Raw genomic sequence first — 15,246 nt, 5'->3', positions numbered from 1 at the left:
CGTGGGGCAGGACTCAGAGCCGGGCAGCAGGGCCTTGCTGCCGTAGCTCACGGGTAAGAGATGTCCTGTGCGTCGCCGTGACAGACGCGTGGGGCGGGACTCAGAGCCGGGCAGCAGGGCCGTGCTGCCGCAGCTCACGGGTAAGAGATGTCCTTGTGCGTTGCGTGACAGACGCGTGGGGCGGGACTCAGAGCCGGGCAGCAGGGCCTTGCTGCCGTAGCTCACGGGTAAGAGATGTCCTTGTGCGTCGCCGTGACAGACGCGTGGGGCGGGACTCAGAGCCGGGCAGCAGGGCCTTGCTGCTGCAGCTCAGCCGTGTTCCTTCCTTTCAGAATCTCCAGATTCAGAGATCTGTTGGCAGAGCCAGAGACGGCACCACCTTCCCTCTGAGTCTGAAGCTGAAGGCGGAAGCCCCCGGCGAGGCGGTGGGCGAGGGCACAGCGGCCCCTGCGCGAGGTTTCTCGGCTTCTGTCTGGGTCTTCTGCACCATCAGTGGCCTCATCACCCTGCAGCCGGATGGCACCATCTACGGCATCAACCACAGCTTCGCCCTCATGCTGTTCGGTTACGGGAAGGCCGAGCTCCTGGGCAAGGTGGGGCTCTGTGCTCTGAACACACGTTGGCGACCCCCCAGGGGAGGGAGAGGAGCGCCCTGCCAGGAAAGCCGTCCTCACCGCTGGCCCCCTGGACCCAGCGAGGGTCCTGTCTGCAGTCCCGGGCGTGGTGTGTGGCCAGCGTGGCGACCGCCTCTTCTTGGGCGGGTGCTGCTTCAGTCTTCACACCTCAAAGTCAGGCTGGCTGTGCTTGGAATGCCCTGCGCTTGCTTAGCCGGCACCATGTGAGCCAGTCCGTTACCGGTTACCACACGCCATGCTGGAAACAACCACAATGGTGTTTTGCTCACGTATCGGTCCTCTAGAGGTATGACTTGGGTGGCATCCTCCAGGGCCCTCTGCTCATGGGCTCATCCGCTGAACTGGCACTGCGTCTTTTCAGGGACTCCTAAGCTTGCTCCCTCCCACCCTCACCCAGTTCCCGTGGCCACGGGGGCTGCGCAGGCCTAGGTCCACACTGGCTCAGACAGCGTCTGTTGGGCAGCTCCTGGGCTGGGAGGCACTGGGGCCCCTGATGGGTGCAGGTACCATTCCTGTCCACTGTGGGCCATACAGTGAGCTGTGTCAGGTGACGTTTGCAGGCTCCCAGGGTAGATGTGGGTCAGCGGCCACATACCCACCTGGAAGATGCGTCCATGTTGGTATAACTCACCTCAGAGTATGTTAAAAAATCATGGCTTCTGTGTTGAGTGTCAGAGGGCCCTCAGGCCAGTCACAGAGGGTTGAGCCGTGGAGAGCCTGGCTTGCAGCATGCCTGTTCTCCCCGGGAGGGTGGGGCGGGAGTCAGTGTGGACCTTCCCGGGGCCTGAAGTGGGGCTGCTTTGTGTTCCAGAACATCACTTTCCTGATCCCTGGCTTCTACCAGTACATGGACCTTGCTGATGACAGCTCTGTGCAGCTGCCAGACCTGGCCAAGTGCCTGGACATGAGCAGCGACCGTGGACCTGGGGAGGCGCCCTTGGACCCCTGGCCAGCCTGGGACCCAGCCAGTGGAGCTCAGGGTGAGATATGGCCTCTTTCTCCAGGTGCACCGTGGCCACCCAGCTCCACAACTGTGTCCTCCTCCATGGGGCTGGAAGGGGCCAAAGCCATGGACGACCCCTGCAGAGGCTCAGGCTGGGGAGAGAACAGAGCCTGCAGGCAGCTGCCTCCTGTCTGCTGCTCCTGTCTGTCCCCACTGACCTGTCCTGGGGGACATGGCATGTGTGTCACAGCAGCGAGAAGAGGAACAGCAGGTTCTGAGGCAGCGTCCCTGGCTGCTGTAGCTGGAAACAGTCAGTGATTGTCAGTCTTGTCAATCTGCAGCGAGCGTGTGGCTTCCCCTGGCTTCAGACCACACTGACGACGCATCTGGGTCATTGCTACCGAGAACAGACCTCAAGTTGGCTGTGACATCTTAGGTCCTTTCTGCAGATCCTCCCAAGTTCCTGCTGGTGGTCGGCCTTAGCTGTGCTGTGCCCTTGGCTGTGGACCCACCCTGGCTGAGGGCACTGGGAGAGCAAAGCCAGTGCCTGAGCTCTGGGGAGGGCCAGCCGGGGGGAGGTGCACCCCAGCCCTGCCCGGGAGGGGCTCCTGGCCTGTGTGGCCAACTTCTGCCTGCCCGGAAGCCCTGGGCCTTGCTGGAGCCCACTGTGGTAGTGTGTCAGCCATGGTCTCTACTCTCTCCCATGAGGAGACAGGGAACGAGACAAGATGGCAGTGAGAGAGTGACAGCAGCTTTCAGAGAATGAAGGCCCGTCGGAAGCCGGTGCCTGGAGGACGTGACTGGGCACTGGTGGGTCTCTCCTGTACCCCATGAGCCCAGAGGGCCATGGCCAGTGGAGATTCCCCGGCGTCGCTCTGGGAGGTGCCTCTCAGAAGCACGAACCCTTGCATAGAAAACACTTTGTTAATGTTGTTGCTAGATCCGAGAGTTGATGTCACAACAGCTGGCGACCACGTTCTGCCCCAAGATGAGACCCTGAGTCTGGGAGACAGCCAGGATGGCTCTCCTGAGACTCAGGCCCCGCTGGACGTTGGCGGCAAGCTCCTGCCCTCACTGCCACCTCAGCCACCTCCTGGGTAAGTCCCAGCCGGGAAGGCTGCAGGCTGAGTGGAGGCAGGTGGGAGGGCGCCAGGCGGGTGTGCTGGAGGGGACAGGGCCAGTACTGTGTGCACCCCCTGAGGGTGTGCTGGAGGGGACAGTGCCAGTACTGTGTGCACCCCCTGAGGGTGTATGGAGGGGACAGGGCCAGTACTGTGTGCACCCCCTGAGGGTGTATGGAGGGGGCAGGGACAGTACTGAGTGTGCCCCCTGAGGGTGTATGGCGGGGACAGTGACAGTACTGAGTGTGCCCCCTGAGGGTGTATGGAGGGGGCAGGGACAGTACTGAGTGTGCCCCCTGAGGGTGTATGGAGGGGACAGTGACAGTACTGAGTGTGCCCCCTGAGGGTGTATGGAGGGGACAGTGACAGTGACAGTACTGAGTGTGCCCCCTGAGAGTGTATGGAGGGGGCAGGGACAGTACTGAGTGTGCCCCCTGAGGGTGTATGGAGGGGACAGTGACAGTACTGAGTGTGCCCCCTGAGGGTGTATGGAGGGGACAGGGACAGTACTGTGTGTGTCCCCTGAGGGTGTATGGAGGGGACAGTGACAGTACTGTGTGCACCCCCTGAGGGTGTATGGAGGGGACAGTGACAGTGACAGTACTGTGTGTCCCCCCTGAGGGTGTATGGAGGGGACAGTGACAGTGACAGTACTGTGTGCAACCCCTGAGGGTATATGGAGGGGACAGTGACAGTACTGTGTGTGCCCCCTGAGGATGTATGGAGGGGACAGGGACAGTGACAGTACTGTGTGTGCCCCCTGAGGGTGTATGGAGGGGACAGTGACAGTACTGTGTGTGCCCCCTCAGGGTGTATGGAGGGGACAGTGACAGTGACAGTACTGTGTGTGCCCCCTGAGGGTGTATGGAGGAGACAGTGACAGTGACAGTACTGTGTGTCCCCCCTGATGGTGTATGGAGGGGACAGTGACAGTGACAGTACTGTGTGCAACCACTGAGGGTATATGGAGGGGACAGTGACCGTACTGAGTGTGCCCCCTGTGGATGTATGGAGGGGACAGTGTCAGTACTGTGTGCGCCCCCTGAGGGTGTATGGAGGGGACAGTGACAGGGACAGTACTGTGTGTACCCCCTGAGGTGTATGGAGGGGACAGTGACAGTACTGAGTGTGCCCCCTGAGGGTGTATGGAGGGGACAGTGACAGTTTCAGTACTGTGTGTCCCCCCTGAGGTGTATGGAGGGGACAGTGACAGTACTGAGTGTGCCCCCTGAGGGTGTATGGAGGGGACAGGGACAGTACTGAGTGTGCCCCTGAGGGTGTATGGAGGGGACAGTTTCAGTACTGAGTGTGCCCCCTGAGGGTGTATGGAGGGGACAGGGACAGTACTGAGTGTGCACCCTGAGGGTGTATGGAGGGGACAGTGACAGTACTGAGTGTGTCCCCTGAGGGTGTATGGAGGGGACAGGGACAGTACTGAGTGTGCCCCCTGAGGGTGTATCGAGGGGACAGTGACAGTACTGAGTGTGTCCCCTGAGGGTGTATGGAGGGGACAGGGACAGTACTGAGTGTGCCCCCTGAGGTGTATGGAGGAGACAGTGACAGTACTGTGTGCACCCCCTGAGGGTGTATCGAGGGGACAGTGACAGTACTGAGTGTGCCCCCTGAGGGTGTATGGAGGGGACAGTGACAGTGACAGTACTGTGTGTCCCCTTGGGTGTATGGAGGGGACAGTGACAGTACTGTGTGCCCCCTGAGGGTGTATGGAGGGGACAGTGACAGTACTGAGTGTGCCCCCTGAGGGTGTATGGAGGGGACAGGGACAGTGACAGTACTGAGTGTGCCCCCTGAGGGTGTATGGAGGGCACAGTGACAGTGACAGTACTGTGTGTGCCCCCTGAGGATATATGGAGGGGAAAGGGACAGGGACAGTACTGAGTGTGCCCCCTGAGGGTGTATGGAGGGGACAGTGACAGTGACAGTACTGAGTGTGCCCCCTGAGGGTGTATGGAGGGGACAGTTTCAGTACTGAGTGTGCCCCCTGAGGGTGTATGGAGGGGACAGTGACAGTGTCAGTACTGTGTGTGCCCCCTGAGGGTGTATGGAGGGGACAGTGACAGGGACAGTACTGTGTGTGCCCCCTGAGGGTGTATGGAGGGGACAGGGACAGTACTGTGTGTGCCCCCTGAGGGTGTATTGAGGGGACAGTGACAGGGACAGTACTGTGTGTGCCCCCTGAGGGTGTATGGAGGGGACAGTGTCAGTACTGAGTGTGCCACCTAAGGGTGTATGGAGGGGACAGTGACCGTACTGAGTGTGCCCCTTGAGGGTGTATGGAGGGGACAGTGCCAGTACTGAGTGTGCCCCCTGAGGGTGTGTGGAGGGGACAGTGACCGTACTGTGTGTGCCCCTGAGGGTGTATGGAGGGGACAGTGACAGTACTGTGTGTGCCCCCTGAGGGTGTATGGAGGGGACAGTGACAGTGACAGTACTGAGTTTGCCCCCTGAGGGTGTATGGAGGGGACAGTTTCAGTACTGAGTGTGCCCCCTGAGGGTGTATGGAGGGGACAGTGACAGTACTGAGTGTGCCCCCTGAGGTGTATGGAGGGGACAGTGTCAGTACTGAGTGTGCCCCCTGAGAGTGTATGGAGGGGACAGTGACAGTACTGAGTGTGCCCCCTGAGGGTGTGTGGAGGGGACAGTGACAGGGACAGTACTGAGTGTGCCCCCTGAGGGTGTATGGAGGGGACAGGGACAGTACTGTGTGTGCCCCCTGAGGGTGTGTGGAGGGGACAGTGACAGGGACAGTACTGAGTGTGCGCCCTGAGGGTGTGTGGAGGGGACAGTGACCGTACTGAGTGTGCCCCCTGAGGGTGTATGGAGGGGACAGGGACAGTACTGTGTGCACCCCCTGAGGGTGTATGGAGGGGACAGTGACAGTGACAGTACTGAGTGTGCCCCCTGAGGGTGTATGGAGGGGACAGTTTCAGTACTGAGTGTGCCCCCTGAGGGTGTATGGAGGGGACAGTTTCAGTACTGAGTGTGCCCCCTGAGGGTGTATGGAGGGGACAGTGATTGTGACAGTACTGAGTGTGCCCCCTGAGGGTGTATGGAGGGGACAGTGACAGTGACAGTACTATGTGTGCCCCCTGAGGGTGTATGGAGGGGACAGTGACAGTACTGAGTGTGCCCCCTGAGGGTGTATGGAGGGGACAGTGACAGTACTGAGTGTGCCCCCTGAGGGTGTATGGAGGGGACAGGGACAGTACTGAGTGTGCCCCCTGAGGGTGTATGGAGGGGACAGTGACAGGGACAGTACTGAGTGTGCCCCCTGAGGGTGTGTGGAGGGGACAGGGACAGTACTGAGTGTGTCCCTGAGGGTGTATGGAGGGGACAGTGACAGTACTGAGTGTGCCCGCTGAGGGTGTATGGAGGGGACAGTGACAATGACAGTACTGAATGTGCCCCCTGAGGGTTATGGAGGGGACAGTGTCAGTAGTGTGTGTGTCCCCTGAGGATATATGGAGGGGACAGGGACAGTACTGAGTGTGCCCCCTGAGGGTGTATGGAGGGGACAGTGACAGTACTGAGTGTGCCCCCTGAGGGTGTATGGAGGGGACAGTGACAGGGACAGTACTGAGTGTGCCCCCTGAGGGTGTGTGGAGGGGACAGTGACAGTACTGAGTGTGCCCCCTGAGGGTGTATGGAGGGGACAGGGACAGTACTGAGTGGGCCCCCTGAGGGTGTATGGAGGGGACAGTGACAGGGACAGTACTGAGTGTGCCCCCTGAGGGTGTGTGGAGGGGACAGGGACAGTACTGAGTGTGTCCCCTGAGGGTGTATGGAGGGTTAGGGACAGTACTGTGTGTGCCCCCTGAGGGTGTATGGAGGGGACAGTGACAGTACTGAGTGTGCCCCCTGAGGGTGTGTGGAGGGGACAGGGACAGTACTGAGTGTGCCCCCTGAGGGTGTATGGAGGGGACAGTGTCAGTACTGAGTGTCCCCCCTGAGGGTGTATGGAGGGGACAGGGACAGTACTGAGTGTGTCCCCTGAGGGTGTATGGAGGGTTAGGGACAGTACTGAGTGTGCCCCCTGAGGGTGTGTGGAGGGGACAGGGACAGTACTGAGTGTGCCCCCTGAGGGTGTATGGAGGGGACAGTGTCAGTACTGAGTGTCCCCCCTGAGGGTGTATGGAGGGGACAGGGACAGTACTGAGTGTGCCCCCTGAGGGTGTATGGAGGGGACAGTGTCAGTACTGTGTGCGCCCCCTGAGGGTGTATGGAGGGGACAGGGACAGTACTGTGTGTGCCCCCGAGGGTGTATGGAGGGGACAGTGACCGTACTGAGTGTGCCCCCTGAGGGTGTATGGAGGGGACAGTGACAGTACTGAGTGTGCCCCCTGAGGGTGTATGGAGGGGACAGTGACAGTACTGAGTGTGCCCCCTGAGGGTGTGTGGAGGGGACAGGGACAGTACTGAGTGTGCCCCCTGAGGGTGTATGGAGGGGACAGTGACAGTGACAGTACTGTGTGCACCCCCTGAGGGTGTATGGAGGGGACAGGGACAGTACTGAGTGTGCCCCCTGAGGGTGTATGGAGGGGACAGTGTCAGTACTGTGTGCGCCCCCTGAGAGTGTATGGAGGGGACAGTGTCAGTACTGTGTGTGCCCCCGAGGGTGTATGGAGGGGACAGTGACCGTACTGAGTGTGCCCCCTGAGGGTGTATGGAGGGGACAGTGTCAGTACTGTGTGCGCCCCCTGAGGGTGTATGGAGGGGACAGGGACAGTACTGAGTGTGCCCGCTGAGGGTGTATGGAGGGGACAGTGTCAGTACTGTGTGTGCCCCCTGAGGGTGTATGGAGGGGACAGTGTCAGTAGTGTGTGTGTCCCCTGAGGATATATGGAGGGGACAGGGACAGTACTGAGTGTGCCCCCTGAGGGTGTATGGAGGGGACAGGGACAGTACTGAGTGTGCCCCCTGAGGGTGTATGGAGGGGACAGTGCCAGTACTGAGTGTGCCCCCTGAGGGTGTATGGAGGGGACAGGGACAGGGACAGTACTGAGTGTCCCCCCTGAGGGTGTATGGAGGGGACAGGGACAGTACTGAGTGTGCCCCCTGAGGGTGTATGGAGGGGACAGGGACAGTACTGAGTGTGCCCCCTGAGGGTGTGTGGAGGGGACAGGGACAGTACTGAGTGTGCCCCCTGAGGGTGCATGGAGGGGACAGGGACAGTACTGAGTGTGCCCCCTGAGGGTGTATGGAGGGGACAGGGACAGGGACAGTACTGAGTGTCCCCCCTGAGGGTGTATGGAGGGGACAGTTTCAGTACTGAGTGTGCCCCCTGAGGGTGTATGGAGGGGACAGGGACAGTACTGAGTGTGCCCCCTGAGGGTGTATGGAGGGGACAGGGACAGGGACAGTACTGAGTGTCCCCCCTGAGGGTGTATGGAGGGGACAGTTTCAGTACTGAGTGTGCCCCCTGAGGGTGTATGGAGGGGACAGGGACAGTACTGAGTGTGCCCCCTGAGGGTGTATGGAGGGGACAGGGACAGGGACAGTACTGAGTGTGCCCCCTGAGGGTGTATGGAGGGGACAGGGACAGTACTGAGTGTGCCCCCTGAGGGTGTGTGGAGGGGACAGGGACAGTACTGAGTGTGCCCCCTGAGGGTGCATGGAGGGGACAGGGACAGGGACAGTACTGAGTGTCCCCCCTGAGGGTGTATGGAGGGGACAGTTTCAGTACTGAGTGTGCCCCCTGAGGGTGTATGGAGGGGACAGGGACAGTACTGAGTGTGCCCCCTGAGGGTGTATGGAGGGGACAGGGACAGGGACAGTACTGAGTGTCCCCCCTGAGGGTGTATGGAGGGGACAGTTTCAGTACTGAGTGTGCCCCCTGAGGGTGTATGGAGGGGACAGGGACAGTACTGAGTGTGCCCCCTGAGGGTGTATGGAGGGGACAGGGACAGGGACAGTACTGAGTGTGCCCCCTGAGGGTGTATGGAGGGGACAGGGACAGTATTGTGTGTGCCCCCTGAGGGTGTGTGGAGGGGACAGGGACAGTACCTAGTGTGCCCCCTGAGGGTGTATGGAGGGGACAGGGACAGTACTGAGTGTGCCCCCTGAGGGTGTATGGAGGGGACAGGGACAGTACTGAGTGTGCCCCCTGAGGGTGTGTGGAGGGGACAGGGACAGTACCTAGTGTGCCCCCTGAGGGTGTATGGAGGGGACAGGGACAGTACTGAGTGTGCCCCCTGAGGGTGTATGGAGGGGACAGTGACAGTACTGAGTGTGCCCCCTGAGGGTGTGTGGAGGGGACAGTGACAGTACTGAGTGTGCCCCCTGAGGGTGCATGGAGGGGACAGTGACAGTACTGACTGTCCCCCCTGAGGGTGTATGGAGGGGACAGTGACAGTACTGAGTGTGCCCCCTGAGGGTGTATGGAGGGGACAGGGACAGTACTGAGTGTGCCCCCTGAGGGTGTGTGGAGGGGACAGGGACAGTACCTAGTGTGCCCCCTGAGGGTGTATGGAGGGGACAGGGACAGTACTGAGTGTGCCCCCTGAGGGTGTATGGAGGGGACAGTGACAGTACTGAGTGTGCCCCCTGAGGGTGTGTGGAGGGGACAGTGACAGTACTGAGTGTGCCCCCTGAGGGTGCATGGAGGGGACAGTGACAGTACTGATTGTGCAGCCTGCACCTGCTGAGTTCTGCACGGTGACAGTGGCGAGCCTCCCTTGGTCACCTGGCCCTGTCCCCGCAGCCTTCCCGGAGGACTGGATCTTCTCACCCTGTGTCGGGTGTGGAGTGGCCGTGGAGGGTACAGGAGAGTTATGGGGGTTCAGAGAGCCCACCCAGGCCTGCTTTATCACTCCGAGAAGCGTTTGCGTGCTACATTTGCGCCTCATGTTGGACAGTGCAGCCAAGTCAGAAAAGTCGAAATACGATACTCAGTGGCGTGGGGTCCCAGCCTGCTGTGCATGCATGCTGGGTGATTTGAACCAGTCTTCCTTTAAAGGTTTTTTTTTTATGAACAGCAGGCAGCAAAGTGCCCAAACCTCAGGTACATCACAACCTGCGGTTCTTTCTCTGCTCACCCCAGAAGGGCTGCTGGAGCGCCATCCCTCTCAGTGTCCATCCCTGCCCTGGGGTCAAGGTGTAGGTCAGAGGGCCCTGTGCATTCCCTTCGTCTGCCTTTATTCAGTTTTATGTGAGATTTATCCATACTGTTGTGTTTTCCAGTCTAATTGAAATTATTTCAAAGTCCATACTACGTGATATGGCAAAGAGCAGACGCCCGTCTCCCACTTCCCAGTGCCTGCAATCCGGGCTTTCCTCCAGGGGCTGCCGGGTGTTCTTGCACATTAAATGTGTGAGTGTGTGTGTGTGTGTGTGAGTGTGCGTGTGCGCGCGCACACAGGTTTGCTCCTGTGTCACATTAACACAGCTGAGATTACTCTGTGCACATTGTCCTGTGAAGATCTCTCCTTTTTATTTTATACTATTCTTGTTTTTTTAAAGAAATTTATTTGAAAGAATGAGCAACTGAGAGAGGAGAGGGAGACTGAAAGGGAGAGAGGGAGAGGGAGAGGGAGAGAGAGAGGGAGAGAGAGATCCACCCACTGATTGATTCCCCAGATGGCCCCAGTGGCCAGGGTTGGGTCAGACCGAAGCCAGGAGCTTCTTCTGGTTCTTCCATATGGATGCAGGGGTCCAAACACTTGGGGCCCTCTTCACCTGCTTCCCCAGGCGCATTGGCAGGGAACTGGATCTGGAGCAGCTGGGACTTGAACCAGGGCCCATATGGGATGTCGGCATCAAAGGCGATAGCTTTACCTGCTACACCACAATGGTGGCCGCAGTAGCATTTTGTTTTAAAAGCTGTTTGAGGTGGGGGGAGAGGAAGGCGGAGGCCAGCGCTGTGGCACAATGGATTCAAGCCCTGGCCTGAAGTGCCGGCATCCCATATGGGCGCTGGTTCTAGTCCCGGCTGCTCCTCTTCCAATCCAGCTCTCTTCTATGACCTGGGAAGAGATGGAAGGTGGCCCAAGTCCTTGGGCCCCTGCACCCACATGGGAGACCTGGAAGAAGCTCCTGGCTCCTGTCTTCGGATCAGCGCAGCTCCAGCTGTTGGGGCCATCTGGGGGAGTGAACCAGCAGATGGAAAACCTCTCTCTCTGTAACGCTGTCTTTCAGATAAATAAAATCTTTTTTTTTTTTTTTTTTGACAGGCAGAGTGGATAGTGAGAGAGACAGAGAGAAAGGTCTTCCTTTTTGCCGTTGGTTCACCCTCCAATGGCTGCTGCGGCTGGCACATCGTGCCGATCCGAAGCCAGGAGCCAGGTGCTTCTCCTGGTCTCCCATGGGGTGCAGGGACCAAGCACTTGGGCCATCCTCCACTGCACTCCCGGGCCATAGCAGAGAGCTGGCCTGGAAGAGGGGCAACCGGGATAGAATCCAGTGCCCCAACCGGGACTAGAACCCGGGGTGCCGGCGCCGCAAGGCGGAGGATTAGCCTGTTAAGCCACGGCGCCGGCCCAGATAAATAAAATGTTTTAAAAAAAGAGCTGTTTGGGGGCCGGCGCTATGGTGTGATAGGTAAAGCCGCTGCCTACAGTGCTGGCATCTCATATGGGCACCAGTTCGAGTCCCAGCTGCTCCACTTCCTATCCAGCTCTCCGCTATGGCCTGGGAAAGCAGCAGAAGATGGCCCAAGTCCTTGAACCTCTGCACCCATGTTGGAGACCCTGAGGAAGCTCCTGGCTCCTGGCTTCGATTTGGCACAGCTCTAGCCGTTGCAGCCAATTGGGTAGTAAACCAGCAGATGGAAGACCTCTCTCTCTCTCTGCTTCTCCTTCGCTCTCTGTGTAACTCTGACTTTGAAGTAAATAAATAAATCTTTTATTTTTGTAAAAGCTCTTTGAGAAGGAGAGAGACAGAAAGAAGGAGAGAAGGAGTGGAGGAGAAGGGGAGAGAGGGCCTCCCCTCGGCTGCTCCACTCCCTGGATGCTTTCGAGAGCTGAGGCTGGGCCAAGCTGAAGCTGGGAGCCGAGGACTCAGTCCAGGTCTCCCGTGGGGGTGGCCGGAACCCAACCACCGGGGCCGTCACTGCAGCCTCCCGGGGTCCGTACCAGCAGGAAGCTGCTGTCGAGCCTGAGCGGGAACCGAGTTCCGGCTGTGCAGTGTGGGATGCCGGCATCTCACCCGGCGTCAGCAGCCAGGCGAACCCTGCCCTGTAAATCCCTGCTAACTGTGGACATGAGAACGGCTGCTTCGTTGTTTTCCTCGGCTACAGAATTTAGTCTTCCTGTGTCCAGTTTGTTGTATTAAATGCTTTGAGCTTCTCTCTAGTAGAAGGAGAATCTATCCTGACGTAATCATTTCTTTTGCCTCTCCGTGACCATGTCATCCATGCTGCTGTGCCCAGAGAGGACAGCATGCCAACAGACAGGCTGCCGGCCCCTGCTGCACGGTCATTGTCCACAGACGAGCAAAGCACCCAGGAAGGCCCACCGGACCCTGGTGAACAGCCGCTGCCCAAGGACCAGCCAAACATCCCAGGGGAAAGCCCACCAGGCGCTGGTGAACAGCCGCTGCCCCAGGACCAGCCAAACATCCAAGAAGGAAGCCCACCAGGCCCTGGTGAACAGCTGCCGAAGGACCAGGCAAATATCCAAGAAGGAAGCCCACCAGGCCCTGGTGAACAGCCGCTGCCCCAGGACCAGCCAAATATCCAAGAAGGAAGCCCACCAGGCCTTGGTGATCCGTCCCCTGCCGTGGGGAGGGAGGAGCCTGCAGCAACAGAGAGCCCCACCCAGGCCCTCCTGCCAGAGAGCAGCTCTGCGCCAGCAGACGCGAAGCTGGCCGCTTCCTGTGAAGACTCTGACACTGCACTTGCAGCCCAGCGGTGGAGCGGCGACGTCAGGTGCGGCCCGCCTCGGGAAGTCCCACGGGATCTCGGGAGTCCTGGCAGTCCTGGCAGTCCTAACTCCTTGGTGGATGTCACCAGGCCTGAGCCCCGTGCTGTGGGACAGCCAGCAGAGGGCGCTCTCCCCGCACACCAGCATCGGTTCGTGAGCGAGTGGGTCCTGCATAAGCCCAGCCAGGACTCGGCCCCCAGGCCCCCGGGGATGGCGAGTGTGTCTCCTGGGACGCCCACGCAGGATGAGTCGTGGCTGGGGGTGAAAGACGACCGGGAGGAGCTGCAGGCCTGCCTAATTAAGGAGCAGCTGTGCACACCCAGCTTTGCAGGAGCCCCAGACGTCTCCTATATCGAGCTCATCCCCAGGGAGCGCCCGGCCTTCCCCCTGCCCGTGTCCCGCTGCAGTCTGAGAGGCAGGGACATGCACGGCCGTGCGGACAGCTCCTCGGCCCGCTATGCCCTGGCCACGGACCTGCCCGGTGTCCTGGAGCCTGTGGAGGCCCCAGAGCCCGGCATGCATTCCTACTCCTGGAACCTCAAGGAAGCCTTCTTCAGTGACCAGATTGACCGAACTTCATCAAATTGTTCCTGCGCTGTGTCCGAGCCCACGGAGACCCCCTGCCCCTCTGCGGGGGGCTCCGACTCGGACGTGGGCAGCCTCGCCAGGCAAGGGTCAGATGTGGACGACAGGGAGCTGTTGCTGCTGACTGGCACCTGCTTTAGGCTTGGCGAGGGCCGGCGGTTCCAGGAGAGCCGCCGGACAGAGCCCTCTGAGGTCTCTCTGGTGTCCTCTGAGCACTTCGAAGTGAGTGACAGTGAAGGCCCCAGCTGCCTCCTTCCCACGTCAGATGCCAGCTCTGAGGAGGCGCAGCCAGCAGCAGAGGAGTCGAGGCCAAGTGCCCAGGTCACCTCCACACCTGTGACGCCGGGCGCCGCCAGCCTGGGGCGGCAGATCCAGGAGGGCACCTACTCAGGGAGCTGCTACCACCGGGACGGTTTGCGGCTGAGTATGTCCCGGCCTGGCGTGGGGGGCGTCCCATCCCCAGAGCCAGTGCTGCCAGGGCGGGGCAGGGACTTCTGGTCCTTTCACCCCTCAACACTTGGGCAGGAACGAAGGGCTGAAGGATAACCAGAGTGATGCCAGGTGCTGCCATCGCCTGCCTGTTGGACCCCAGGATTACAAGTGTGCGCTCGGAGCGGGTGGAGCTCAGGGTTCCGACACCTCCCTGGTGCCAGCGTCCTCCTCAGGGGAGTCCACTGGGCCCAGACAGGGCAGTGTGGCGGAGCACAGTGCTGGGGCCGCACCGAGGGGCCGGGAGGGGTGTGGGCGCGGCAGGGCTGTGTCTGGTCCTCTGCCCGTGCCTGGGAGCTCTGACCAGGCTGCCACCTCCCCTCCTGCCAGGGCTCTTCGGGTCTGGCTGATTCTGTTTGTTTTACTTGTGGTTTATTTTGGACCACGTTATATTAGCCAATTCATTCATTCATCCTTCCTTCCTTTAAGGTAGATTTATTTGTTTTAAAGGCAAACTAATAGAGAGGGAGACAGAGAGAGAGAGAGAGAGAGAGAGAGAGAGAGAGAGAGAGAGAGAGAGATGTCTTCCATCCACTGATCTACTCCTCAAGTGGCCACCACAGCTAGGGCCGGGTCAGGAGCCAGGAACTCCACCAGGCCTCCCACAGGGGTAGCAGGGGCCCAAGTACTTGGACCATCATCCACTGCTTTCCTGACATATTAGCATGGAGGTAGCTCTGAAGTGGAGTGGCCGAGGCTTGAACTGGCACTCCGATATGGGATGCCAGCGTCACGAGTGGTAGCTTAACCTGCTGTGCCACAGAGCCAGCCCCATCAGTTGTTTCTGCATGGTATAAAAACTTAAAAATTATGTAAGACACATCTCATTTGTGGAAGAAACGTTAGACAGTGTGAGCACACTTGCTTGGGTGCACGCACAGGAGGCTGTGCAGCAACGTCTTCCCACGTGGGTGCTTCTGTGGCTGCATGTGACTGGTGGGCAGCTGTCTGGGTTCCAGCTGAAGCCACTCGCGTCCCTGTCTCCTGTCCTGAAGCAGAGGCCCTGCTGCAGGGAGGCTGTATCCAGGGCAGGCTTTCTGGGCCTCTCTGAGCTGGAATGACTTGCAGGGCTCTGCTGAGTGCTGCCCTGCGCTGGGACGGGGCTTCCCCACCAGCTCTGCCGCGGTTCTCCCCTCCCAGCGTGGGTGCTGCCTGCTCTCCGCCCGCGGTTCTCCCCTCCCAGCGTGGGTGCTGCCTGCTCTCCGCCCACGGCTCTCCCCTCTCAGCGTGGGTGCTGCCTGGTCTCCGCCCGCGGTTCTCGCCTTTCCCAGTGTGGGTGCTACCTGGTCTCCGCCCGTGGCTGCCTTGTCTTTCTGCCGTTGTGGGGTGCAGGCTTTTGAGCTGTGACACTGTTGTTGGAGAGATAACCAGCGGCCGTGCCTTCTCTCCGGCCCTTCAGGCATCCAGTTTGAAGTGAAGCGGGTGGAGCTCCAAGGCTCTGCCACCCTGTTCTGCTGCTGGCTGGTGAAGAACCTCTTGCACAGCCACCAGGACTCTGCCACCAGGACACGCCTGCTCCTGGCCAGCTTGCCCAGCTCCACCCACTCCATGCCGGAGCTCCCCGGGCCCAGCTGGGGGGAGGTTAGTGTTGCTGTCAG

General features: G+C 59.8%; 1 protein-coding gene across 3 annotated transcripts in view; it reads left to right on the top strand.

Annotated features, from left to right (window-relative positions):
- The window catches only part of PASK (PAS domain containing serine/threonine kinase), a 39,998-nt gene that overhangs the window by 14,645 nt on the left and 10,107 nt on the right, over positions 1–15,246 (top strand). For all 3 annotated transcript variants that reach the window (XM_062194189.1, XM_062194181.1, XM_062194171.1), the window contains exons 7-11: positions 333–593; positions 1,447–1,615; positions 2,519–2,675; positions 12,082–13,583; positions 15,048–15,229. In XM_062194189.1, coding sequence (XP_062050173.1) covers positions 333–593; positions 1,447–1,615; positions 2,519–2,675; positions 12,082–13,583; positions 15,048–15,229 — 2,271 coding nt within the window. The remainder of the gene's footprint in view (positions 1–332; positions 594–1,446; positions 1,616–2,518; positions 2,676–12,081; positions 13,584–15,047; positions 15,230–15,246) is intronic.

This window comes from Lepus europaeus, chromosome 1, assembly GCF_033115175.1.
Source record: "Lepus europaeus isolate LE1 chromosome 1, mLepTim1.pri, whole genome shotgun sequence".
NCBI classification, from domain to species: Eukaryota; Metazoa; Chordata; class Mammalia; order Lagomorpha; family Leporidae; genus Lepus; species Lepus europaeus.
The sequence above is the reverse complement of the archived record's forward strand: the minus strand, read 5'-3'. Positions and strand labels throughout refer to the sequence as shown.